Here is a 27,735-nt window from a genome sequence, read left to right as displayed (position 1 = left end):
GGTGCCTGTTGAGCAGGATTGGCAGAGTCCAGGAGCCCTAGGAGTATCATGGCTATCCCTGCGGACCCCATCCTGTGACATGGGAAATTATAAAAATGGGCTGATGGAAACAGTGTTCATACCCCATCTAAATCACAAATTAGTTTTAAGCAACGACTCAAGGTCAGTATTTCATTACAGATCAATTAGCTGAATGAACTGACAGTACTGAAGATTTGCAAGCATTTTTAGGTGAAACTTGGTACAACATGAAGGAAATGTAATACCCTCAGAATCCTCAATGAGATTTCCACCACTTTGGACTTGTATTTAACCTCAGAAAACTTCTCTCTCGTTTACAACTGAAAATCATAAGTACAGGTTTGAATCCAACACTTCCAAGATTCTAATCATTTCAGAATTCAGGAACCAGTTTGGGCTCATCTCTGGTTATTAGGAAAGCCACCTAAAATGCTATTAAAATAAAAAAAATACACAAACTACTCCTAACCATCAAACTACCTTAAGAGAGCTCTGCAAAGCCTGAGAGAAACCTGTGATCTCACCACATGAAATGCAATTATCTCAAACTTTGAGGCTGATTCTCATCTCTGTCAACTGTTCTAAAATGAGGAAGTGTATTCCTCTGGCTTAATAAACTCTTCCCATTTAATGATCGCTTAGGTCATTTGAATACTTCTAACCATACACCACGCTTAAGCAAACTGCTAGGCTATCAAACTCCATCTTTTGTATAAACAAAAAGTAAAGCCAGAGATGCAGAGAGAGAGAGAAATACCTTTAAGGGAAATTTTGTACATGTGAAAGAAGTCGAGAGAATTGATTTTTTTTTGCAATCTAGCGTTTGGATCTCTCTAAATTAGATTGGCTTATGCTATGGTGTTAACAGCAAAAGAATGGGATGGGGACAAGGATATATTACATCGTCACATTTTCAATTATTTCTATTGGAATCCCCAAACAATGTCCATCCATTCAACCCAGAGCTGTGCAACTACCTAATCGACTGGAAACTGAATACTCTGCGGGCCACATCGGCAGGGGTTGCACACCCGTGGGTGGCATAAGGGTGAGTCAGAGGCCCCTGGGCTGCACACCACTTGGATGTCTCCTCTACCCCCCTGCTGCAGTATGCACCCATGCCCTGCACAACACCATAAACCTGCACCCTCCCCACTGCTGCACTGTGCACCGGCATGGCCTCAGACTCACCCTCAGCTCACTGGGCTGCACAGCCCTGCCTCTGGTGGAGGAGTAGGCATCAAAAGGTAGAGGAGGGAGTGGAAGCCCAGACACTCTAGTTTCTATTGCAACTGGAGCCATGAAAAGAGTGGTGGCTGGGCAGGAGTCCAGGAGCTGTAACATAACCCTATGCAGGCCACATGTTGCCTATGGGTGCCAGTTCAACAGCCCTGATTCAACCCACTTATTTTCCTTTCTTCCTACAGGTCCTTCAGCACCATTTAATACTAAGTGGTATTAGCTTATTATAGGCTTCTTCAGTAAGTTCTTAGGAAAAACAACAACAGGACTTTTGACCTCTGAAAACAGTGGTACAAGAGGACAAAGGATGTCTAAAGTTATGATCAGAGCATGGGATTGGGAAGCCACAATATTATGGCTTTCATAGTTGTGCTTCTTGCGGGGGAGGGAGGGAAGCTTTAACTAGACTTACTCCGAGACCCACTCCAATTAAAGTGCCCAGAGTGTCATGTGTATCAGTGTCCCCATGCTGAAAAATGGCAGTGGGGGCACTTCAGTTAAAGCACCATTGAGTCAAAAGAGCTTCAGATAAAGTGCCCCCACCGCTATTGTTCAGCATGGGGATGCTGGTACACATGATGCTAAAAGTCAGCTGGAGCACAGTAATTACCATACTCCAGCAGACTCAGGTAATCGAGTCTGCTCCAACACGCTGTAATTACAGTGCCTTGGAACAGCCTCAGTGTATGTGTATAGGCACCCTTAAGTTTTATTTCAAGCTCTTTTATTGATTTATCAGTCACCTTAAATGGGACTTGGTCAGTTAGAAGCCACATATAATATTGAAAGATTTACTTAACGTTTGTGAAATGTTATCAAGCCTGTGGGTGAATGATGTGGTAGCATTTTATACTAGGAGCCTGATCTCTGATACAGGTATAAATGTAAAGAAATACTACCAGCTTCATGAACTTCCTCTGGACTTACTTCAGGTTAATTGAGATAAAAAGCTGGTGCAGTATACCTATGAGTATTAGTACTACAAAGCTTAAGTATGAGACATACTTGTAGAAGCTGCACCAATGATAGTTTACTGTTGATTTTATGTTGCTTTCTTTACTCTGGCTTTTAAATAACTTTCGGTCATTGAGGCCCGATTCAAGGCCTGATGGAGTCTAGACCCCTTAGTCTGGGAATTACAACACTGGCCAAAATTAGAAGCTAATTAAAGCATAAGCATGGTACTAGCATATGATCAAAACTTGGGGTAGCTTGTACTTGCACAGGAAGGACTATTACTGTGTAGGAAAAAACCTCTACCTTTTAACCGAGAAAGAAATGGAAACAATTTAGTGGCAGAAGTGACTGTTAAACATAAGACATTATAAGCAAAAGTGAAAGAAATTCACATTGGGCAAAAACTAGGGCCCCAATAACCGGAAGTCCCCTGGCAAGTGGTGGTGACTTCAATTCCTCCTTTGCCAGGTAGCCATGATCTGCAAAGAGAGGATGGTGCTAGTTAGAAATGGCCTTGCTTAAGGTGACCAGGGGACGTGCTTATCCAGTACGTACTCTTGACAGTAGTTTTCCAGATCCTTTAATGTTTGAGAAAAGCCCCCATTATAGATATAACTACACTTATCCTTCTCTCCTGGTAAGGCCGGCAGCAGAAAAGTCCTGATTAAATTTGACAGATGGCCTCTCATTCACTTTAGTGGGAGTTGGAGTGGGCCCTTGCATGGGCTGGATAGTCTCACGTCTCTTCCAGCTAGAGCTTATTTAGCTTGCAGGAGTTTCTAGTGGGAGTCAGAATCTGCATCTGTAGAACAATTTCCATTCCTTCAAATATCATATGCATTAATTCTGACATTATTAATACCATCTCCCCCCAACTAGAAAACACAGAGCAAGACAGGATGAGAAGAACGCCTGGCTCATACACAAGAAGCAGACCAGCTGTTGCTGGACTACTGAGCTGCTGGTTGTGTAGCAACACTTCACCACTCTGCCTGCAAAAATGGTTTGGGAAGGGACTAAGTTATGAAGATATACATGAGAAGATTTGTTTGTGGTAAAATAAAGCCCAACTGCAATTGTGTTCTAATCATGTGTTTTGGCTGCCTGCTGAATCTCATCACCTGCCTAAGACTGCAAGCTCCTTATTTTCACTACATATCTGTATAGCGCTTGCCACAACCCTGTCATCAGGGCCCCTAGACAACAGGGACACATAAAAACAACACGATGATGCCATGAATAATGGAGCCACACCATTTATATTTACCCTGAAACTGGAACAGGGACTTTGATACTAGAGCAAAAGCAAGACAAGGAGAAAGACGTGTCATGCACATGTGAGAGCAGAGTTAGAGCCATGTGTATATCCAACTCACCACTTATCCATTTAGCCTCTGGGTCATGAATTTTGAAATCAGCACTGAACAGATCTTCTACGGTTATCTTCTTCTTTTGAGACAGGCTGTTATCTTCCACTGTAAAACATTTAGAAGCAAAGACCTGTTATTCCTAATTTGAATTTTTTCTGAAAATGGAGCAGATCACCCCCCATTCTGAAATGAATCTACAGTTGAATATGTATGGCAGAACTTGGTAGCATGAATTTCCAGTGATGCTAAGACATCTCTATATGGCCAGAGTGGTATAAAGGGACCTTAGCATAAATGAGAATCAGGCCTCCACAGCCAGGAACCAATATCAAGTTCCCGTGGCTACTGAAGGATCACAAATCAAAGTCTGTGGGGCTCCCCCACCCCATGCAGAGGACATGGTTCCTCTTTTAAAAGCATACGCCATTATTAGTAGTCCTACTAATAGATGTCGCTAGACATTAGACACTACTGATGAAATCATTTCCTAAATTAAGCATTCATATAGCTTTAGAGGGGGATTGTCATTAAACATCACGTAGGACTTGACTAATAAAGGCATTTAGAAATATACATCACAACTTGGTGGGATTTAGAAAAGATCCTTAATAGGTGTTACCCATTAAAGCTGTTTCGGTGCTTTGTAAATCCCACAATATGTCTGTACCTCTTCAGGCGCCTTTATGAATCTGGTGCATGATCATTTTAAACAAAAAGGGCTAGGCAATTTTTGTTGCAGAGACATCTACAGCAGCTGAACAGTTCCTCAGCCTTCAAACCTAGGCAGCATGCACGTTATTGTTAAGACCTGGAAGATTTCCCGGTACAGAAGAGGACATCCTCAGCTTATTTCCCCCATAATGAGTCTCCTGATGATTCTACTTCGCTTGCCCCCAGACATGCTTCCAGTACATGTTCTGCTGTTTCATATGCTGTCACCACGAGCACTCTGGCAGTAGGGCAAGACTCCCACTATAAACTCTTCATGTACTAAGAGGAGGAGAAGCAATTTCAAGACCAAAAATGTTGAACTGTTGGGGTGCGTCCAGATGTCCATGGATGTTTGGTTCCCCAGGGACAACTAGCAGTGGCGCACCTTGTACCACAGCCACTTGTCGCTGGGGAATGCCTGGGCCATGCGCACTTGGGTGCGCGGCATGTTGCCCTGGGTGCGGTAGCGGAGGCTGGAGCCTGCACTGTGCTGGGCCCAGCAGCCTTACCTGGGGTCCTGGTAATTGCAGCCGTGGCAATTATGCTTGCAGACCCTGGCCGGCAGCCGCAGCACAGCTCTAGGTGGCCTGGCTCCACTTTTCAGCAGGACATGCTGCCTTATTGTGCATTGCACTGTGTTGTTCTCCCCCCCAACAGGTTTTTTTCACCCCTAACCAGGGGTCAAAAAAAAAAAAACCCATGGGAAAAAAACCCCAGTGCAGTGCATGCTTAGACAGCATGCCCTTGCAGCATGGAGAACACTGGACTGTGCAGTATGTGCACACATCTGCAGCATGTCATACTGCACAACTGAGGTTGTCTGGATGTGCCCTTGTGGTACAAGAGACCACAAAACACCTGAGACCACAAAACACCTGAAACTGCTGTGCCATTTGGGGTTGTTTAAAAGGAATCCTCCGAGTCTGGAACTCCTCCGAGAGCACAAGGAGGCAGAATAACAGAATCGCAGGCGGGTGAGGCGCCGGCTAATTACCTGAACATGGCTGGATGGGGTTGGGCCAAACACTGTCTTGTCAGCATTTCACCTCATTATCATGGCACGGGGCTGGGAGGGGAAAAAGTGGCAACAGTAGAGGCGAAGGTGGGCAGTACAGGGAAGCAGCTGTGGAATCCCACTCCCACCCATTCTAATTCAGCTTGTACTGAAGGCATTTTTGTAGTGCTATGTATGTAGTGAGCCTAGGCTTGTGCATGACACAGTAGGGGAATTCTGTCCCGATCAACAGAATGACTGTATTTACTGAAGAGCTAAAACATCTCACTGGCATTAAACTGCTGCCTTCTCAATGATCTTGACCAAGTACTAAAGTACTTTAATTTTTTTTTTCCCTTTTACACTGAATATTGAAAATCTTGACCGTTTTTGGAATATGGTAAGAGATGCCTGCCAGATGGAAAACAGATCAGATAACAAAGCAGTCTTTAGTGCCCTTTGGCCAACATCAAGACTCCTAAAAGTCTTTAACCATCATTAAAAAAGGACTTCCAATTCCAGTGTTTAACACAACACAGTGTGCAAGAATAAGCAGAGCCGTTGCCTCTTCTGCACATGCCTGGTGAGCCCCATTAAAACCAGCACACTTACGTTGCATTAAAATCTGGCGGCGAACCCAAGAAAGTGCAGAGAATGTTATGTTTTAAAACCTTAAAAAAGAATTAAACTATCCAGGGTATAAACAATGCTGACTTTAATTAATCAACTCTCAGAAGTCAGGCTGGTTGGAAAGGAGGGCACCACAATTTTAGGAGCTCTTTGAGTGCTTGGCAGTAGAGGTTATAGTTAACTCTCAGAAGCTTAATGCATGATTAGCACAGTTTCTTCCCTACTAGTGCACCACTCGTGTGTACAGTCACCACCACGCTCCATTATGATCCTCAGAAAACCTTCCATGAGAACACTGCGCTGGTGCTTTGGCCTCCATACGGGGGAAACATATGCAGTATCCAAGGGTCCCAAATTATGTATGTAACTGTTTTGGAAATGCCAATTTACTTCCTTGGATAAGAATTCAATTTCTTACAGCAAAACAAAACAAAAGAAAGCAGAACAAAAATCCCAAAACAACAAAACTGAAACCTGATTTTTTTGGGGCCAAAAATTCTATATTTTAAAATTCACGGGGGGGGCAGGGGGTGGTTTTCAGGCATGAAAAGCAAATTCTTTCCATGAAAATTTTGTTTCCAAAGCCCAAGTTTCCTTTGAAAAACTTGTGTTGACAGAAATGTTTTCACTTTGCCTTAGTAAGAAGATTAGTTTGTTAAAAGGAAAAAAAAATACTGCTGTGTTTTGAAGCTCCAGGCCTATCTGTTTTTGTATGGCTCATCACTGTAGCATCTGAGTGCCTGAGGTGTGTTGGCATCTTATATCCCTAAGCATTTTACTATTGTTCAGTGCTAACTTGTTACGCAGGCTGAACACGTCCCCATTTAGATACAATGGAAACAGACTCTTTCCAGCCAATTAATGGAGGAGAAAATGGCTTTTTACTTCACTAATCTGACGCACTGAGCTACCCACAGCCACTTAGTAATAACTAGGAGGCATGTTTCCTTCACTAACGGGTGCTAAAATTTCCAGTACTGCTTTTTACCAGGTTATGACACATTTTTCAGTTTTCCTGTTTTTTAAGTATAGCTGAATGTGTAATTGTTCTACTCCATTTCACCTCAGTTGCCCCAGGAACTAAAATACCCCAGTACAAGCCTTGCCAAATCCCTCTATGTAAGATTATGCATCTTTTTTTGTTGTTTTCTTTATTAACTCAATTGAAAACCGTGGGGTACAAGAATTCAAGGAAACCAATCTTTTCAGTTATATTCCAAGCAGCAAGATGTTAAAGCTTGGTGCCTGATGGCGGCAAACAGGGCAATTGCATATGTAGGGTAGGAACAGCAGGCAACCCAGGGCCCAAATGTTCAGGTGTACCCACAGCCAATATGGAAACTATTTACCAGGAAAATCCACAGTGCAACGACACTTAGATGTACATTGAGCAGCACACGGGGGAATGGGGTCCATGATACTAGTGTTGAAACCCAGGGATGGTGGTGGGATAAGGGCATGATAAGTCTTCCTTCCACAAAAGCCAGAACTGGAACTACTCCTTCTCTGTGAGCACAGGTATGTACTATCTCTGAGGAAAGGGGAGAGCTGCTCATGCCAGCAAGCCTACAGATGGGCATGTTCTCTTCTTGAGGTGCACCTCCAATCCGGCACCAACTAGGCTGTGCTCCTGGGCACAACGCAGTCCATAATGTACTGGGGATAACGTTCGTCTCGGTTATGGAACTAGGCAACATTTTTCAAAACTTTTTTTTTGCCAAAAGAGGAGGAGAGAGATCAAAGGAGCCATTTGGCAAATCAGTTTCAATGTTGATCACCTGTCAACCCCCCCCACCCGTCCAAATCTCTAAATGCATAGTTTTCGTAATTTCTCAATCAAATGCTTTGATTTTAAATGACCTTTTGGGTTTGAAATTTTCTCCAAGTTCAAAAAAGAAATCTTAAAAAACAAAGGCTCGAATGTAAAATGAAGCCATTCACTTTGGGGCAAAGAAAACCTTGTTTGACCCCAGCCTAGTGCTAATTCTTCAGAATTCCCAGCAAAAAAACAAAATCTTTTATTTGCGCAGCTCCGCTCAGCTAGTAACAGTCTGTGAACATTCACGTGACAGGGTTACCAAGTAGCCCATTCGTGCTTGGGAAGCTGGAATAAGATGACTTGAACCAGCTATAAACCTTTATGGAAGGCATGATCCACACCTTTCCATAGGTGCCTAAAAAGGGGTAAATTGAATTTTAGGTGCTTAAGTCACTAAAAGCAATCCAGATAGACCCTTCTCTAGCAGCCTGCCTTAGGAGCCTAAAATCGTAAGGCACTTTTTAGCCTTAGAAGACCTCTAGATTTAGGCTTCTGAGCATGGCCAAAAGTAATCCAAATCAAGTATCTCATTGTGGATGTTAGTCCTCAGATCCTTAGCACTCTGGTTTCTGAGTCGGCAGAGGCATGCAGCGTGCAGCCCTGAGTCAGGCATCTAAGCCCCAAAGAGATGCAGGAGAGCAGGCACACCCCAACCCACAGCATTTCTTTATTGGCCAGCCCTAGGTGCTTCCTCGCTGAGCCCCTTGGGCATGCTAGATGCCCCTCTGAAGGCACCCACCTGGCCCCATTCCCTGCAGAAAGTGTTAGTCCTGGGGGGAAGCATCTATTTTAGGTGAACTGAAGCCTAAATGGAAATGCTCCTTAGGAAGCTCTGGATCTAACTCTTTGCACTAGTTACAGAGGCCCGTGTTTCTCTGACAACAGGGGCCTGAAAGAGAAGAGCCAAAAATCAGCTCCATTTCATTTCTGTGTGAACACTGGAGGGTATTCGCCCCACTATTTTGGAACAGCATGAGTCATAGGAGGAGCACCAGACTGTGTATGACTCACTAGTGGTGTTCAGCAAGCTGCGGCATTACAGTCACTACCTTTCACACTATCTCTGTAAAAGATGCTCCTGGAGACTGATGCTAAAAATTTAATATAGAATTGGATGCACTTACTTTTACAGTTAAAAGGTCAGGCTTGAAAGGAAGGATCTCAATGTGTCTCTCCAAAAAAGCTTCACAGATTAGGAAACAGCATGCTATATTTTAATGGGCTTCCTTTCCAAAAAGAGGGGGCCAATCCTGCAGGCCTTATGAAAGCAGAACACTTCTTGTGGTCATGAGGCAGCGAGCTTGAGAGAGTACTGCAGGACTGTGCAAACTGATGGAAAATCTCTCCCTCTCTGCCCTAGCTTGTGTTTTTTTGGACTACAATTTCTAGGGTGTTGGCACTATGTGTTTCACCTACTATGATAAGGGGGGGGGAGGCATATACATAGTGGAAAAGGCTCAATCCTGCAGCAGGGAAGTCAAGCCCAGTTTGGCCACTGATGTCAACAGAATCAGGCCCTCAAGGGAGGTGGAATGACTCAAACTCCTTTGGGTTTGATGGGCAGTCCCATGCATGCAGATGCCCACTACTGCAAGCAGCTCCAGGACAAGCAATTACCAACATATAAATTCTTTCCTCTGTTGCAAATGCTACCTTTGCATATCTGAAGACTCATCAGTCCCATAAAAAGGGTTCAATTTCAGTAGGATTTTGTAACATAAGAACAACAAAAAGTACCTAATCATAAAGCACAGCTGTCGGTAATTAGAATTTCTACTGCATCTAACAAAAACTGCATTCATAATTTATAGGCATCATCTTAGAACAGGGCGAGTGACCTGCTTCTGAAAAACCTGAAACAGCATGAATATCAGCCTTATCGGAAACTCAACCAGAGTTAAAACCTTTTTTCTAAAGGTTTGGATCGATTTGGACAAGAAACTTGAGGAGATGCATAAAATCCTCTTCCTCAATTACTTGCCTCAGTCCACCAGGATGTGGTCTCCAAGGGAATGCTCCCTTTTCTCTGCAACAACTCTTCTACCTCTCGCTCTCAGGAATGTCCCCTGCCTTTCACTGGGGAAGATGGAGGTCTTGGTTGCCATTATGGCTCTGCTGAGCTGGACTTTCTGTCTGTGTTTCGCACCGCATTCCTGACGTGATATTTAGTCATTTGTATCATGTTCATCATAGGTGCTGAATGTCTATGAACTGTAACTTGTGGCACTGCACTGCAGGAGGGGGTGGAAGGGCAAGCACCAAGAGTGTGTCCTGACATCCCAAATGGCAGGGAAATAAAGCAGAGCTGTCTAACCTCTATGCAACCAGCAGCCTTGTCCTGCCCTGGGCCATACCAGCAGGGGCTGCAAGGTGCATTGACTACAGTAGTACAGGCCACAGGCCCCCTGAGCCACACGCTATGTCAGCACCCCAGCCTCTTTCAGTCCCCCAGCTCCCCCACTGCACTGTGCTGCACAGAGGCCCCAGTATGCAGTCTGCACTATGCTCTTCTGCTAAGTGGAGCTGGAGAAAGGAGCTGGAGTCTGGAGAGCCAAGCTGCTGCTGCTGCTGCTGCAGCTGGAGTAACAGGGGAGCATCTGCTGCATGGGAGCCTTCAGGCCACAAATTAAGCTCTGGGGGGCTGCACATGATCTCTGGACAACCCTGAACTAAAGCAATAGCTGCCTTCATGTCAGCAAGCCATTTCTTGAGGAGGGAGAATTCAGCAATGAGTAGGTTAGCTGGAGGGAGGGGTTTTTAACATCAGGCCAGGAGAAACTGGTCAATGGGTATTGTATGTGGCGGGTGGATTAGAAGAGGCACACTATTTCCTGGAGAGAGAAGTTGATTTTTAAGTAATCTCAACAGGTTTGAAGGGTCTGATACAGACTTTATTGCCCATTGGTTACATTATCAAACAAGCCCACCTGTGCTTGTCTCTGTCTTGCCCTCGCACGAGGAGCTCCCTATACACAACCTCAGAGTCACTACACTGACGTCTCCTGCATTCCTCCACAAAACTCTCCTTGCTCCAATGCCTACAAAAGTTTTACGCCAATGAGGCAGCTGGTCTGTGGAGACGGCTGCTTGTCATGCTGACCAACCTTATTATCTCTTGGTGCTCCCCCAGCTCTCGGTCTGAAACCAGCTGTCTCTCCTGCTTTGCCCTAGACTACAAGCCCTGGGAGCACAATGTGTCCTTTTGTTTTCTGTAATGAGGTTAGTTCCTTGTCCTGCTGGGGCGCCCGGGCCTTGCCATGATACAAATAATGAATAACAATTTTAGATAAAGCTGGATAGGGGTTGAGTGAACAGATGAAGCTTTAAGAGCTGTGGTTTTCAACCCTTTCTCATTTGTGGACCCCTAAAAATTTCCAGTGGAGGTATGTACCCCATTAAATTGTAAGTGTGGGTATTGACATACTTTTGATTGATCATAGTCATATTTTGCAGACCCCTTAGACATAGTCTGCAGGCCCCAGGGGTCTGCAGACCACAGGTTGAAAATCACTATTTTAGAGTTAAAACCATACCTGTAGCCACTCCTGCCTCACTGTTACATTACTCATCTCAGTCCTAATTTATTGTTTGGTTCCCCAAGTACAGACATCTTTTTTTTTGCCAGCATTTCATAGCATTCAAGCATGAACTCTCCCCTGTACCCGAAAACAAAAATGTCACCCTGGTGATTTCCCTAGACGCACCTTTCTGCCAGGTACCAGGCCTCACTAAGATTCCTCAACTGATCTTCAGGACGCTGAGCATGGTTCCTGGGCTAGCCCAGCTAATGTTAAGGTCTCACTACAGACTGGGTGGCAGGAGGTACTTGTGAAATAAGCACCCTGCTACCCCATATAAGCCAGGATGCATCTTTGTAACAAGGTCAAGTAGCCTGAGAATGGGTAAAGACAGCCACTGGGAAGCCACAATGGCAACCTAAATTCTGCAATGTTCCTACTCGAAATCTCACTGTGAAGCAGCCTGGATGAAGAATAAAGTTTTCCATAAAAGCACAAGTGGCAGAATTAACTGAGACTTACTGGGAGGAAAGGAAAACAAATTATTTCCAACCCAGTCTGAGCCAACTGGAAAGTTTGAAATCTAGATACTAAGGCTGGAAATCTACATGGAGAATCTCTGTTTTGATAGGACTGGCCTGACGTAAAAAAAAATCCCTTTTGGAAGTAATGGTCGATAGTCAGGCCCCCATATTGTTTTGACTGAATACATACTTATTTGCTCCATGTATATACACATAAACATGTATCTTCCACATGAGCCAATGCCTGTATGTGTGCATCAGTACACACCTATGTACAGGTGTGTGTATATTGACATGAAATATAGACTGTGTACATCTCACACCTACCCACTTTACGCTAAGTAGAACATAGCATAATAGCTCATCACGCCTGCTCCATAGCAGTCGTTTGACTTACAGCAAATTGCTCCACTGACAACAAGGTGTTAACCTACTGGCTCTTAAGATGCAATAGTTTTTTTCTGTCAAGGCGCCTATCTTGCCCTTTCCAATGCAGTATGCAACTACTTCAGTCATTAAAGGTTTTTATCCTCTCAGCTACCCAAGGAGTGTGCGGGGAGGGAGAAAACTGCACTACAGAGTAGGGGAAGTGACTTGCCCGAGGCCAGACAAGAAGGTTGTGGCTGAGCCAGGAACTGATCTCAAGTTTCCTGGATCCTTTTCAGATTCACACACCACAGCCCAGTACAGACATTACACTTTTACCAGTGTAAGTGACTGGAAACCAGTCTATACGCACAACAGAACTGAAGTTCAGCACACACAGACTGGTTTAAAAATGGTGGAACTTGGTTCAGGCGATGAGTACGGGGTGCTTGTGGGTGCACATGCATTCCCCTGAGCGTGGCTATGCACCCCCTACAAAAAGGCGCTGCAGACACCCTGCTGCTGACACCACCAGTGGCATCAGAGGGTCGTCTGCAATCCCCGCTGGCCACTGCCACTGCTGCCTGCGGGTGGTCGCCAACCCTTAGTCAGCGCTCACCACCCCCTCACCCTACCGCCGACAGCACCGGTGGCGTCTGTGGGAGCTCCCCAGCTTATCACCGCCACACTCCTGCTGCCACCTCCGTGCTTCCACAGCTGCCATGCCCCCCAGCTGCCAGGGACACACGTCATTCATAACTTGGTCTAAGATTTGCCTTCCCCATCTCTCCCCACCAAAGGGCAAATGTCTGTTCTATTTACTACTGGCCTAAACTCTGCCACTCACAGAAAACCGCAAACTTAAGATCTAGTCTGTTTTGTGCTTTCTGATGTCTATAACTAGCCCATACAAAAATTCTTTAAAAGACACCTTTAGTGCAGGTAATATAAGAGAAAGAGTACCACAGGAGCCACTGGGAGGGAGACACTTAGAATTATCATCTTTTGACTAGCTCTTATGAATGTAAGTATGCATATACTCATATGTATGGATGTGTATGGCTAGGGACAGAAGTTACATATAAACTGGTTTAAAGTGATCAGAAACTGGTGAAAACCTGTACTAGAACAGAAATTCAGTGTACATAAACCAGTTTTCATAGTTTTATAGTTTCTAGGGTCAGAAGTGACCTGAGCAGATCTTCAAGTCCGACCCCCTGCCATGGCAGGAAAGAGTACTGGGGTTAGACCACCCCGGCAAAGGTGTTTATTTAGCATCCTCTTAAAGACCCCCAGGGTAGAAGCCAGCATCTTGGGGGCAGCAGGAAAAGGAAACAAACACACAGCCCATGCTGCCTATGTGCCAGAGAGCCATGCTCAAGAGCCCTCCGACTTCTGGTTTGAGCCACTGCAGGCACATGGCTGCATTTCCTGAATCAAAAGTGATTGTCTGTTCATTTGCTTATTGGTTCAATCTTTGCAGCTTAGACTAACCTGCAAAGAATAAATCAATTCAGCCTCAGGCTTTTTGACTGTTTGTACTTAGCTGCTGAGCCCATATATTCAACCATACCTATGCCTGCTCTTAAGGGGAGCTGCACAAACTTACAACTAAAGTGCTTCTTCCATAAGCGTGCCACTTATGTTCTTCTCAGACATAAAAGGCTTCAGCTATCCCTGATCCCAGCTAGCAAAACCCTCCACTTCCACTTTGATAAATTCTGTAAGAGCAGCTGTGTGTTTTCAGTACAAGCAATTAGAGGCTCTTCCCGTATACCTCTGAACAGCTCCACTGCGGTCAGCAGCAGCACTATGCCTTTTTACACCTAGCCGAGGACTAAACCCAAAGTTCTGCTACATACTCAAAATGTAGGAGCAGCGTAAAAATCAACTGAATGTGGGATCAAGGTAAACAGCTGTAAGCAACCACCTCGTCTCTTTTCATATGTAAATTTAATAAAGCTATCATTTCTTGATCATTCTGGGTTGTCCACAACCTCTAGCCTAGTTGTATTGCAGGACTACAGACTCCACAAAAGAGAGGCCAAATTTGCTGAAGAGATCTTGATGACACAATGCCTGCATAGCACTGCACTCACTAGAAAGCTGCTACCTTCAAGCTTCCACCCATGTTCTCATCTTCATTTCCAGGCTTTTTGCTCATATTCATATTATTTCACTTCTCTCCCTCTCTCTTTTCTCTCTTTTGGTCATGCTTTCTATCATGCTGATCCCTACACCTGGACCCACTCACCTGCACTCATCCATGAAGAACACTCCTTTCTACTCCTTCACACCAATATCTCCAGGAAAATCCTCTGTCCTCTATTTTCCTCTAAACTTTCCTCAGTCTTGTCTTACTTTTTTTGTCTTTTCTTATTTAGAACATCAGCTCTCTGAAGCAGAGAAAGTGTCTTATTTCTAGTCTGTAAATAGGCATGGAAATTTATGAGGCCATGGAAATATGTAATAATCAATAAACATAATGATAGTCCATTAAAATTCAAGCCTACAGCCTCTGCCCGGTACTTAGGCAGTTATTGCAAGAGAAATAATTTAACAAGGGCGATGTGAACAGAAAATAGCTAAAGCTTGCTAAATAAGATGAAATTTAAGAATCACCCAGTGGGAAGTACAAATTATTTACTCTAATAAAAAGTAAATCTAATAGTTGTCTGCTATATTCTTGGAAAAAATAAATTTCTGGGTTCTGATGCAAAGCTTGACAAATTCAAGCAGAGTTTTTGCATTTATCACAACAGGCATTGCATCAGAACAAAAGAACAGGAAAGACAATTATGATTCCTTCTCGACATTGCCTTGCCCTTGGAAAATTACACAAGAAAACAAAAAAGGAAGACTGAGAATGAGTTAAAGGTTATAAATACCTGGTGTCAGGAGTATAACAGAGGTGACAATCAGGGAGCAGATAACCAGAATAACAAGTAATGCAATTGCAATTCCTTTCCAGTTTCTTTGTGGAGGATTACTTCCCACCAGCTCCTAAAAATACCAAAGGACAGGGAATTAAACAACAGCATTTGGACAAGGAAAACGACAACATTCACATGGCAAGGTCCTCTCCCAGAACATGCTGGTGACAGCAGCCCACTCAGAATACAGTTCACGTCACAGGAATATGTTCTGCGTTTCGATTTACTCTCTCTGAATCAAACCATATGGCCAATAAATATGATGGGCGCAACATATCTGACATGATGCATCCTAGGCATAACCGCGTGGACTTAAGGCAGACCTAATGAGCAGTTGGGAAAGGAACTCACTGATATAAAGTTGCAGCATGCTCCTGTCTGCCCCTCGACCCCCGCAACACAGCGTAGCTCTGCAGCCCGGCTGGTGTTCATCAAACATAACGGCAGAGCTATAGCACTGGCCAAGGGTGCCCTTGGGGGCTGTTTAGTGGTGGCAGCTGTGCTAGTTCTGCTACCTCTGAATCACATCCCTCGGAGAGTCCAGAAGGTCAGACAGTGGTTTATTCCTCTATATGAGCACAGAGGGGTGAGTGGGCAGGAGCCCTGTCAGACATATACGGAGGCAGCTAATACTTAACGCTTGCTGTGGAGGGCTATATTTTTCTGTTTACTCGGCAGAGCTGAAACAGAAAAGCAGCTAGATCGTAAGGAAAATGAAGTGCTGGCTCTTCTGCAAGCAACCAAGGGCCGGAGAGCGAGGCGTGTCTGAATGCGGCTGCAGAAATCTGGAGAGGGATTCTGGTCACTGGATCTTACACCTGCCTCCAGTGCCCTCAGCACCTGTACTGCATGCACTGGGTTTCACGTCCGCTCTCTGTTGGACAATTTTTTTTTAATCCTCCCCTCAGAGAGGCTCAGAAATGGCACTCAGAAGGCCTGAATCACTCCAAATCTCGTGCTAAGACACCAGAGAGGAGATAGTAGGGAAAAAAGCAACTTCTAGGAGGGTAGAAAGATGTAAAATACACTAAGCTAGGTTGCCCCCCATGTTGATTAACATCTGTTTTTTGCCTTCTGAAAATGTATTTCACCCCCTTAGACTGCCTTACAGTCCCTGACACAATGGTCAGTCTAGAGCAGCTTAGGAGGGTCTGACTTATATGTCATTGCTTGGACCTGGCCCTAAATGTTGAAGAAACCCCTACGCCGCTCTTCACCGAGAAGTCCGACACTGTTATGGCTGTTCCATAAGTTTGTTCCCTGAATCTACTGCACCTCTGCATTTCTGGATGAGGTTTTTATGAAGTGTTGCATTCACATTTGCAACAGCTTAAATATTTATTGCACCTCCTGCCTTGCCTTAGTTTCCTGGCTTGCACTGGTTTTCCCATAGCGTTCAACATTAATCTGATTTAATGTGGGCACTGAAGCATCTCAAGAAATTTAAGAAATAGCCATGGACTTTGCTTCTTGGGCAGGCTGAATAATCACTCAATAAATCTGGGCTCACAGCAAAAGCATCACTAAAAGCTCCATCCAGAGCCACTCTCACTAATCTGAGATTGTTTTTTGCTTAGTGCAAAGAATTACAAGCCCTTGTGGGTCTAAGGGGAGGGGTTGCTGGGGTTAGTTTCAGGAATCTCGCTTTTTTATGCTAGCAAAACTGCCTCATAACACTTGCGTGTGCATGGAATTCAAAGGGTTAATTTCACTTGCTGTGTCATATTTTTGGCTGAAGATTGCCACCCTTCAGGGAAGGGCTGTGGGGAGCTTGTGCAGCTCTCACATGCTCTGATGTTTGAGAAATGCTGGCAAAGTACTAAATGCCAGAGTTTCTCCATTTCTTTTTCCATATGAAAATCTGTCTTCCAACAAAAGAAAAGGCTGGCATGTGTTTGAGGACTTGACCATCAGATGAGGTTATGGGTATAGGTTGGAAACCCAATGTGTAGGACATGAAGTACTACAAGAGACACCTGTTTATTTCCGCGGCTTGTTTTATTTCTTGGTATCACGGGACAACTGTCTCCTTTAAAGGATCAGGGACTGGAGAACAGTCAACCTTGATAATGCTTGTCTTTGGCTTGAAGGGAAAAATAATTAGAAGGAATAAATAATGACTGTAATATTATTCATATTGGAAAAAGAAACTGAAAAGTAGGTCGGGAGCTCTGAGAGATGCGAGGTTGACAACAACTACTTCAACAGGAAATCAATGCCTTGCATTTATATAACACCTTCCCCCTAACCATCTTTACAAAACTTTAATTTAACCTTACAAGACCCCTGTGAGGCAGGAAAAAAAATATGATCCTTCTTTATCAAGTGATGCATCTCCAGATCAGAAGAGATGCCACAATTTCCCCAAGGTCACACAGGATGTCAGAGACAGAGCGGGCAAAAGAATCCAGGTCAGGACACTTAATCATAGGTCCCCCTTCCTGTCACTTAACAAGGCCCAGCAGGAGCAGGAGGGATAGAAGAAATATGTCGAGAAAGTACTGTGCTGCACTGCCGGGCTCTTAACAGAATGCTTCTTTGCATCTAACTAGGCACTAATAAGGGAGAGAGACCAAAAAACAGTGCTAAGTATGAAAGATTGTCTTAGCTACAGCATCTCCTTCTCCTATTTACCAGAGGAAAAACCAATGACTAATCCTGGTGACTTCAGAGCAAAATTATTCCCATCCCAATGTACAAGGCGCAGGCCAATGAGTCATTATGTCAGTGTCACTGATAGGTTTTATTCGCTGGAGCTGGGAGTGTGAGCAGGCAATGAAATATTAACTATGAGTTAGTCTGAACCCCTTCATGGCTGATCGTACTGTAAAAGTTTCTACGAGTTTGCAAACTGGGTGCATCTACACATGCCATTAATGCACACTAAGGTTACCGGACATTAAAAAAGGCAGAGTAAACAGCACCCTGGGAAAAGGCCTACACATGCACCGGCAAGGTTGCTCCCTACTGGAGTAGTTGAAACCAGGGATGTTCCTGCCCCCCGGCACTGCTTGGCCCTGATGCACAAGCCAGGGGGAGCTTCAGCCTGTTTGGTAGGGGGCACAGGGCTGGTCCCAACCACCGTGTGGGGAAGAGAGCTGTCCCAGCAGCCAGGACTACTGCATCCCAGCCATGGGGGGGGTTGGACCCAATCCCCACAAGGCTGGGAGAGGAGTCCCCACTTAGCGGGAAGGCTTGGTGGGGATGCTGCCAGGTAGCCACATGGGGATCGGGAGAGACAGGAGAGGCATCTCTGCCCGGAGGGGCGGGGGGTATTGCCTGGCAGCCATGTGGGGATTAGCAGGGTTGGGAGAGGTGTCTGCTGATGGATGGATGCTGCCTAGTAGCCACATGGAGATCAGGACTCTCCCCACTCAGCTGGGAGAGGTGGGACCTTCCTAATCCCTGCAGGATTGTCAGGCAGCATCCCTGCTGGGTAGGGATTCCTCTCCTGACCACATGCAGATCAGGACCCTACTGATCCCCATGAGGCTGTCAGGCAGTATCCCTGCTGGGCGGAGACACCTCTCCCAGCCACATGGGGAGCAGGACTCTTCTGATTGCCATGTGGGCTGCCAGGCAGAGTCCCTGCCAGGTGGGGATGCCTCTCCTGGGCACCTAAAAATCAGGAGGACCATGATCCCCACATACATATCCCCCCCAGGCAGGGATGCCTCTTCTCACCATGCGGGGATTGGTCCAAGCCTGGCCCCCACCTGCCTGAGATGCAGCAGTTTTGGCTACTGGGACAGTTCTCCTGGCTGTGTGGGGATCAGGACAGTCCCAATCCCCACATGGCAGGGAGACAGCTGTCCGTCTAGCTGGCACAGCTCCCTGCCACATCCAGGCTTAGACAGGGAGCACTGGGCACCCTACTGCCTGGGAGCAAATTGCTCCCAGTCAGCATCTACACATGCGTTAGTGTGCATCAGCTAATGCACAGTAAATCTATGACTTGTAAGACACACCCACTGAATACATCTGGTTGTCAATAGGCAAGAGGCAGTGTCAAAGTAACACTGGTTCAGATTTGTTCCTGTTGCTACTCCATTGAAGACAAGGGTTTAGCTCCTCTTCATCATTCTTGAATTACTGAGTCAGTTCTAATTTGTCGGCAGGAAGAGGTGGCATGCAGTTGCACCGCTAAAGCACCGGACCCAACAGCAAACAGTCACTCACTCATAATCCCTGACCGCCTGCACTCCACCTCCAATTCTAGAAGGGGAAGGGTCATTATTTCACCCTGTGCTTTTAGGCAGCTATTCTGGTTGTGACATGATGGCAGGAGAGAGAGGCAGCAGGGGGAGGACATGGGCCCCTGCCCCTTCCCTCTACTGCTCCAAGAAATGTTTCCTTCAGGGGATTATTGACCAAGTATCCTGGGCTCCACCTGCCATTACCAGATTCACCATCTCAGCAGGTCTGAGCAGGTAAGAGGTAGAGGTGCTTAGTTTTCTTTACTCATTATGTGGCAGAATAAGGCCTCTGCAATCTTGGCTCCTTTAACAATGCTAGTGATAATCCCCCTGTGGAAAACATGCCCCTGCTACTCCAACAGCTGTATCTACAATTTGGTTCACATGGCACAGCTTTGTCCCACAAGACTTGGAAACACTCTGCAGAGGAAAGGCTGGTTGGTAACAAACTGTAGCGCCCAATAAAGTGGGGTTCCTTGTTTTAAAAATATCCTGACCGTTTAACGTTAGAAAACAGAAGAAATGCCGGCCAAGCCACGCTCGACAATCCTTGCATAATCTGTAACATTCAATTTGCTTCCAGGAAAAGGAAAAGCAAGTTGGGGACTGCTTCATTATTCCCATGGAAACACATGATATGCACCTGCAGGTTAGAGTCTGGTGTCATTATAAAAAGAAGTTAGTTTACTTGACTTACACGATGCAACATTGCAGTAAACAAGGAAACTGCCTGACACCCCATCATACTAATATGAAGCACAGCTATGGGTGGGAAGTGTAAAGCTTCCAAGGATAAGGTGTGAAAGTTTATGTCCCTTCATGCCAACTCAGAGCCACATCCAGCTCCCACTGAAAACAGTTGTAAACCTTCAGTAGGCATCACCCTGAACATCCCAAGAGAAACTGTAGGCCCCCCCAAAATCAGGTCCTCATTAAGTACTTCCCAGGCCTACTTTTCTACAATTCTGTGTTGGTTTTTCATCTAGGACCTAGTTATCTTGAGTTCAGATGGCAATTTGCTTGGGCAGATCTCTGGTAGATTCCTGTTAATTTAGCAAACAGACCATATATTTGCCTTTTGGTGGTTGTGGGGGGCAAATCTTAGACTCAGTTCTGCCATTTTTAAAGCAGTCCGTGTGCTGAGCAGCTGTTCTGTTATGGATATAGACAGTTTCCAATCACTTATACTGGTAAAAATGTAAGGTCTGTACCTGGCCTAACGCACCATTTATATGGGCATTTAATACAATAAATACAACATTTTGTTGCAGAAACCTATAGTCTATAGCACCTATAGCCCTCGAAGAGGCATTTTCAGTTGACCAGTGCCCTCAATATTAAAACTGTATACTGGCAGCCTGTAGAACATATTATGCAATGATTTTAGCAGCATGTGGGTCTTGATGCTACTATGCAGAGCATAATCATTATCAAAGATTTACTTTTTCCCCCCCCAAAGATGTAAAAACATGTATCCTGCAGGAGTATTTGCTTTCAATATTGTAATTCTATCAACACAGCCTGGTACTAATGCAGTCAAAATCAATCATTACTGCCTTACAGCTCTCCACCCAACGGAAGGAACTTAAACAAAGTAGACTCTGTGCCAAAAACACACTCGACAGACAACAGCGTGTCAAAGGCCATTTGTGAGAAATATGCAGGTACTGAGTTTTGAAATATCTTGGTGCCTGTAACTATTCACATCTGATGGTACTGGTGTTTTGAAAACCAGCAGGAGTTGCATAGTATTAACAGAGCAAAAAGGCAGTTAAAGCAATTGGGTTATCCTAGGGAAGGCAAAAACACTTTTTGCCTAAAACGTGATTCTACTTGAATATTATGACTGCACTCCATTTGGAGATGCTGAAAGCAGGGGCAAAAACTAATTTATTAAAAACAAAGGAACACAAGATGAATTAATCAAGCGGAACACCAGCTGAGCGAAAAACAGACTGAGAAAGTGGAGCAGAGAGCGAAAAGGAGGAAAAATTTGCAAAAAATACACAGTATTGTGAACAGAACACACAGAGTAGTGAGGTCTGTTCTCTACATAAAGGTTTTCCTTTGGCAAGGAAAATATGTTGCTACTTTATATATATTAAAACAAAAAATTAAATAAAATAAATAAAACACTATTTTTGTTTGTGATCAGAAAGAATCAATTATATATACTGATGATTTAGATGTGTATAGAAATATGAATAAATGCATAGAAATATAATGCATGAATATAATATATGTATACATATGTACCATAGCAAAAATAGATACCATTATATATAACATATGCATATATAAATACATGCATATAGATAAATTCATGTGCATTATATATAACACATATACAATATGCACATAATTTATAAGATTTCCATTTTAAATGTACGCAAATTAATTTATATATAATTTAGATATATGATTGTATCTGTAATGGCTGTAATGCATATTAATATAATATATTCATATGTACATGCAAATAAATGAACCAGTATATATACTTGAATAATTTCTGAACAAAAAAAATCCAAAGGGTTTAAAGTCTTAGAGGAGGAAAAGGTTTACAAATTCTAATATAAGTGAATCGGTCATTAAAACCTTCAGTTCAGTGAGGGTCACCCATCCTTAGATCCCAATAAGGCAGATTCATGTACATGCCTAAACTTTATGTATAGAAATACTCCTATCGAACTCCTAATCATATCATTATCCCACTAATTAGTCATCCCTGGAATCCTCCAGCAATGTCACAGTAGACAAGACCAGGTCCTTCTAGAAAACAAGGATGGAAAGGCTTGTAAAAAAATTTCTGGCTTTTGTGTGTGGCAGGAAACCAAGAAAGGAAATCTTTTTTCCATTCGTTTTACTTTGGAGGCAGATGGCTGTTTAGGCTTGACAGCAGGCCACAGAGACTGCTCTTTGACTCATCCTATCTCTACCCTACTGGATCTAGAGGTGGATGATCCTTACTGAATTCAAGGTTTTAATAACCTCTTAGACTATATCTGATGACATTATGTTTTATTGTATTGGGTGAGTGTTGTCCCCGGGTTAAGAATATAGTTTTGTAACTGCAAGTTGTTGCAAGTGTGACTGACTGAGCCCGAGGAGAAGGAATGAAGCTCGGAGGAGGCTGGACCTGGAGAAGGTCCTAGGGTGGACTGGGAGAAGAAGGACCCGAGGTGGACAGAGAGAAGGAATGGTCCCAGGGCGACAGAGCAAAGTCCAAGTGAGAACAGAGGGACCTGGGACGGCCCAGTAAAGACTGTTTGCTTTGAAGCAGTGTCCGTCCGCTGTGCTGTTTGAAGAAAACACCCTCCCTGCTCCAGACACTGACTGAAAAGAAGGAGCTCCCAGTGGTGGCAGTGCTATGGATCACCAGGGAAGCCAGGGACTTGAAGCCAGAAGAGTGCCCCTTGTGGGGCCATGGCTGCAGGGGAACCTTTTAGGAGAGGAAAACTGAATAAAGCTGCTTCTTGGAGGAGTCCCAAGGAAGAGACTTCGCTTTGTCCTCTGAAAAAGGGGCAGGATGATCCTTTTCCTCTTTTTTTTTTTTTTTGTGTGTGTATGAGAGATTGCCACCTCCTACTGTTCTTTTTGGGGGTTAAATAACACAAAAAATTGTCTTACTTAGCAAAGCTCCTTTAAAGAGAGTTACCTTTGGACTCATTGCACATTTGAATGGCAAGGAATGAGCTATAATATAGAAGAAGCCAGGGTGTAGTTATTGGAGCCATGGCTCTCATACTATATTGCTCCAATTATAAGACTACCTTTGCTTCATCAAAAGAAAACGTGCTCAATTTAGACACAGATCCTTGACAGATCCCTGACCACTGGGCTCAAATTTCACCATAATGTCTTGTTTTCAGTTAACCCCCATAGAAACAGTAACTGATATTCAGGGAATATGTGCTTCTCTTCAAACTAAACCTGAGCATGTAGAGTTGACTTATATCAGGGTTGAATATAACCAGAACAGGACAACATGTTTTGTTGGTTGCACAGAGACGGTAGGGGCCAGTATAACCAGTCATTTCCTATTGCAGCGGGGCACTCTCCTCTGTTGTAAGTTACCCCAAAGGGTCAGTGTTTGCTCTGGGTTGATGAACTTTCCATTACAGCTTTACAAATTCACCTAGGTATCCCTCCAAGGTACACATTTATTCCAACTCTTTTACCGCAGCACCAAACCATTATTGACAGCATCTGCTAATGGGACTTCAGTAAGCCTCACACAAGAAAATCTACTTAAACCCACAAGCAGGGCAAACAGACCATTGGGCCTACCCTCTGAGCATCCACTTCCTTTAGGCAGCAGTAGAGACTTGCAAATATCGTGGCAGCCACATACCAAGTTTGCACCCTGTGCCTATCTGACAGTCCTAAGCTCATTCTCTGGCTTTTCGGCACCAGCAGCACACCCCCTCTGCACTAATCTTGAGTCTCTTCTGAATGGCTTCTCCTCCCATGGAAGAATGAAGAACCAGGAGCATGAGAAAACAGTATTATTTCCTGTCTGTCTATACCCAACGATAGCCCTTGGAGTAGGAGAGACCAATTCTCTCTCTTTGCTCAGTCCCTAACCAACTGAGGCTCTAAAACAGGGCCAGTCACCACGGCATTTTTGTGGACCTAGGAGGAGAAGGAGTCCCATGACTACAGCAAGCATCTTTCAAACATTACAAATTTCATGTTATCCACCTGCAAAAAATATCTGTTGTAAACTCACATAGAGACATTTCACCAGAATTAACATACTTCTAGCACAATGCAAACAACCAATCCTGCTAGTAAGATCCATAGTTGTCAACCTCACGTGTTCAAAAATCACAAGTAAAAAAAAATCATGGGCATTTGGCTTAAAAACGTGAAGTGTTCCAAAATAAGAAATTTACATCTTCTGGGACTTGAAGCTTTAGGAGAGAATAACCTGCCCACAGAGTTGGAGGTCAAATTCCAGCTTTGCTTACACACATGCAACACTGCATCTTTCCTCCCAATGCTAGCAGGTGGCTCTCCCTTCCCTTCAGCTGTCCCAGAGTGGGAGATGCCATGCTGTGCCTTCCAGCTCCCACTTGCTCCTTCCAACTCTTCTGTGATTTCCACTGCCCCTCGCCACCTATGACCTGCTTAGCCCCAAGAATCATGAAATAGCAACCGCTGTGCCTCACTTTCCTAGAGGACAGTAAGAGGTGGCAGCCACCTTTACTAAAGGCAGCCTCGCTTCCACATGAAGATACCAGTAGGAAAACGGAGACCATTTTGCTGGCTGCAGCCCAATATGCAGCAATGGGGGATGGCACCCATTTTGATTAAAGGAAAATGAGTGAGATAGGACGAGTTGAACAAAACCACCCGTCTCCCCAGATTGCAAGAGCTGTGATATAAACATGAAGTTTGGCAATGTTGGGATCTTATGGGGACTTAATCCTGAAGCCCAAACCAACCCCAATTCTTTATTTTTCTTTTATGTAACCCTGACTGTAGCCACGATCCAGGCCAAATTGCTCTTGGCTCTGCACAAAAATATAATATGAGATGATCCCTACCCCAAGGAGCTACCAATTGCGTATGCAGGACAGAAGGAGGAAGTGGCATTGCTCCCATTATACAGATGGGGATTAGAGGCACAGATTCATGAACTGACTTGCTCACATCACCTGCAAAGTTTGAAGTAAAGCCAGAAATATATGTCCTAGGTAACCATTCTGTATATTGTACACCAGGCCATTTATTCAAGCATCCCTCTACTTGGTTTTAAATATTTCCAATACAAGAATTTACACAATTTAAAATGATTCATATTTTTAAGAATCCATTTTTGTTTTTGGCATGCACACTGAGCCTACTTATTTCTTTTTCCTCCTTTTCCTTGAAAATTTTGAAGGGAAATCATTCAACTTCCCCTGTCAGTCACTGGAAAACTATGGCAAATCCACTGACGGTCAACTTGTTAAAGGAAACATCCAGAGGACAATTCAGGTAAGAAATAATTGGTTAAGTTATCGCATTGGGTAGCTCAGACATATTTTCTCCTAATAGTTGTTGATGGTGAAAAGTTGTTTCATGGGCCATTTACTAGGGTAAAGAGGGTAACAAATTATAAAGCCATGCATATACCATGGGTATGTGAAACCAGATTCAAATAATTTTTACTGAATAGAAGATACCAGAAGAGGAAAAACCACGAGACACTGAGATGCGTACCAGCATAGCATATATAATGCTGAACTAGATTTATGCTGGTTTACTTCAATTTTATAACCACCCCAAAGAACATACTGCTTTGTGGCCTGACACTATTCATATAATATTGTATTCAAGCATCTAATTCATCATTTACTTTGGATTTACTCTAAGTGTGTGTAATGGTGAAACTATAATAAACAACATATATTTGTCAACGCCTTCTGAAGACCTGATTAAATCTGAAAATGAAGTGATGGAATAGAGCATGTTACGATTGGAAAAGGGCAAATACGGTGCCCATCTTCAAGAAAGAGAAGAAGAAGGATCTGGGGAACTACAGTTGTCAGCCTCACCTCAGTCCCTGGAAAAATTATGCAACAGGTTCTCAAGGAATCCATTTCAAAGCACTTGGAGGAGAAGAAGGTGATTAGGAGCAGTCAGGATGGATTCACCAAGGGCAAGTCATGCCTGACCAACCTCATTGCCTTCTATGATGATATGACTGCTCTGTGGATGTGGGGAGAGTAGTGGATGTGATATACCTTGACTTAAGCAAGGCTTTTGATATGGTCTCCCACCACATTCTTGCAAGCAAAGTAAGGAAGTACAGGTTGGATGAATGGACTATAAGGAGGACAGAAAACTTGCTGGTCGAGGGTAGTAGTCAATAGATTAATGTCTAGTTGGCAACTGGTATCAAGTGGAGTGCCCCAGGAATTTGTCCTGGAGCCAGTTTTGTTCAGTATTTTCATCAAGGACCTAGAAGATGGGATGGAGTGCACCCTCAGCAAGTTTGTAGAGGACGCCATGTTTGTGGGAGTAATAGATACAGTGGAGGATGGGGCTAGGTTTCAGAGATACCATGACAAATTGGAGGATTGAACCAAAAGAAATCTCATGAAGTTCAATAAGGACAAGTGCAAAGTCCTGCACTTAGGACAGAACAATCCCATGCACCAGTACAGGCTGGGGGCTGACTAGCTGGGCAGCAGCTCTGCAGAAGAGGACCTGGGGGTTATAGTGGACAATAAGCTGAATATGAACAAACAGCGTGCCCTTGTTGTGAAGAAGGCTAACAGCATACTGGGCTGCATTGGTAGGAGCATTGCCAGCAGATCAAGGGAAGTGATTTTTCCCCTCTATTCAGCACTGGTGAGGCCACATCAGAAGTAATGGTGTCTAGTTTGGGGCTCCTCACTACCATAAGGATGTGGACAAACTAGAAAGAGTCCAGCCAAGGGCAACAAAAATGGTTAGGGGGCTGGCATGTGACTTACTAAGAGAGGCTGAGGAAAGTGGGCTTATTTGGTCTAGAGAGGAGAAGACTGAGAGGGGATTTGAAAGCAGCCTTCAACTACCTGAAGAGGGGTTCAAAAGAGGATGGAGCTGGACTGTTCTCAGTGGTGGCAGATGACAGAACAAGGAGCAACAGTCTCAAGTTGCAGCAAGGGAAGTTTAGGTTAGATATTAGAAATGATTTTCTTACTAGGAGGGCAGTAAAGCACTGGAACAGGGTACCCAGTAACCTGTTGAAGTTGTGGAGTCTCCATCCTTGGAGGTTTTCAAGACCTGGCTAGACAAAATCTTGGCTGGGATGATCTAGTTGGGGATGGTTCTGCTTTGAGCAGGGGGTTGGACTAGATGACCTCCAGGGGTCCCTTCCAACTCTCATTTCCTATGATTCTATGAAACCTTATCCAAAGCCTGCTGAAAGCAATGCAATTTTTTCTTTTTATTTTTCAGTGAGCTTCATAGATTTCATAGACATCAGGGCTGGAAGGGACCTCAGAAGATCATTGACTCCAGCCCCCTGCCCAAAGGGCAGGAAGTCAGCTAGGGTCAAAGGATCCCAGCAAGATAAGCATCCAATTTGCTCTTGAAAGTGTTGTGTAGGTACTTGAACCACTTCCAATGGCAGGCTGTTCCAGACCCTGGGGGCTCAGACAGTAAAGAAATTCTTCCTTATGTCCAACCTGAAATGGTCTTGTAGCAGTTTATGACCATCTGACCTCATCATCCCTTGGGGCACTCTGATAAACTGATAGATGGCCATCAGATCACCCCTGGGCCTGCACTTTTCCAGGCTAAAGAGCCCCATAGCTCTCAACCTGTCATCGTAAGGTCTGCTATCCTGACCTCTGATCATGCACGTGGCTCTTCTCTGGACTCTCTCAAGCTTTTCCACATCCTTTTTGAATTGTGGGACCCAAAACTGGACGCAGTACTCCAGCTGCGGCCTCACCAAGGCCGAGTACAAGTGGA

At 44.3% G+C, this 27,735-nt stretch overlaps 1 protein-coding gene across 4 annotated transcripts in view; it reads right to left on the bottom strand.

Annotated features, from left to right (window-relative positions):
* The window catches only part of DPP6 (dipeptidyl peptidase like 6), a 731,733-nt gene that overhangs the window by 269,969 nt on the left and 434,029 nt on the right, over positions 1-27,735 (bottom strand). For all 4 annotated transcript variants that reach the window (XM_019530500.1, XM_019530482.1, XM_019530507.1 and 1 more), the window contains exons 2-3: positions 15,041-15,155; positions 3,597-3,695 (exon numbers count right to left, since the gene is read on the bottom strand). In XM_019530500.1, the coding sequence (XP_019386045.1) occupies positions 3,597-3,695; positions 15,041-15,155 (214 nt within the window). The remainder of the gene's footprint in view (positions 1-3,596; positions 3,696-15,040; positions 15,156-27,735) is intronic.

This window comes from Crocodylus porosus, unplaced genomic scaffold (assembly GCF_001723895.1).
Source record: "Crocodylus porosus isolate Cpor-Errol unplaced genomic scaffold, CroPor_comp1, whole genome shotgun sequence".
Lineage (NCBI taxonomy): Eukaryota > Metazoa > Chordata > Crocodylia > Crocodylidae > Crocodylus > Crocodylus porosus.
This window is presented reverse-complemented; position numbering and strand designations above follow the sequence as displayed.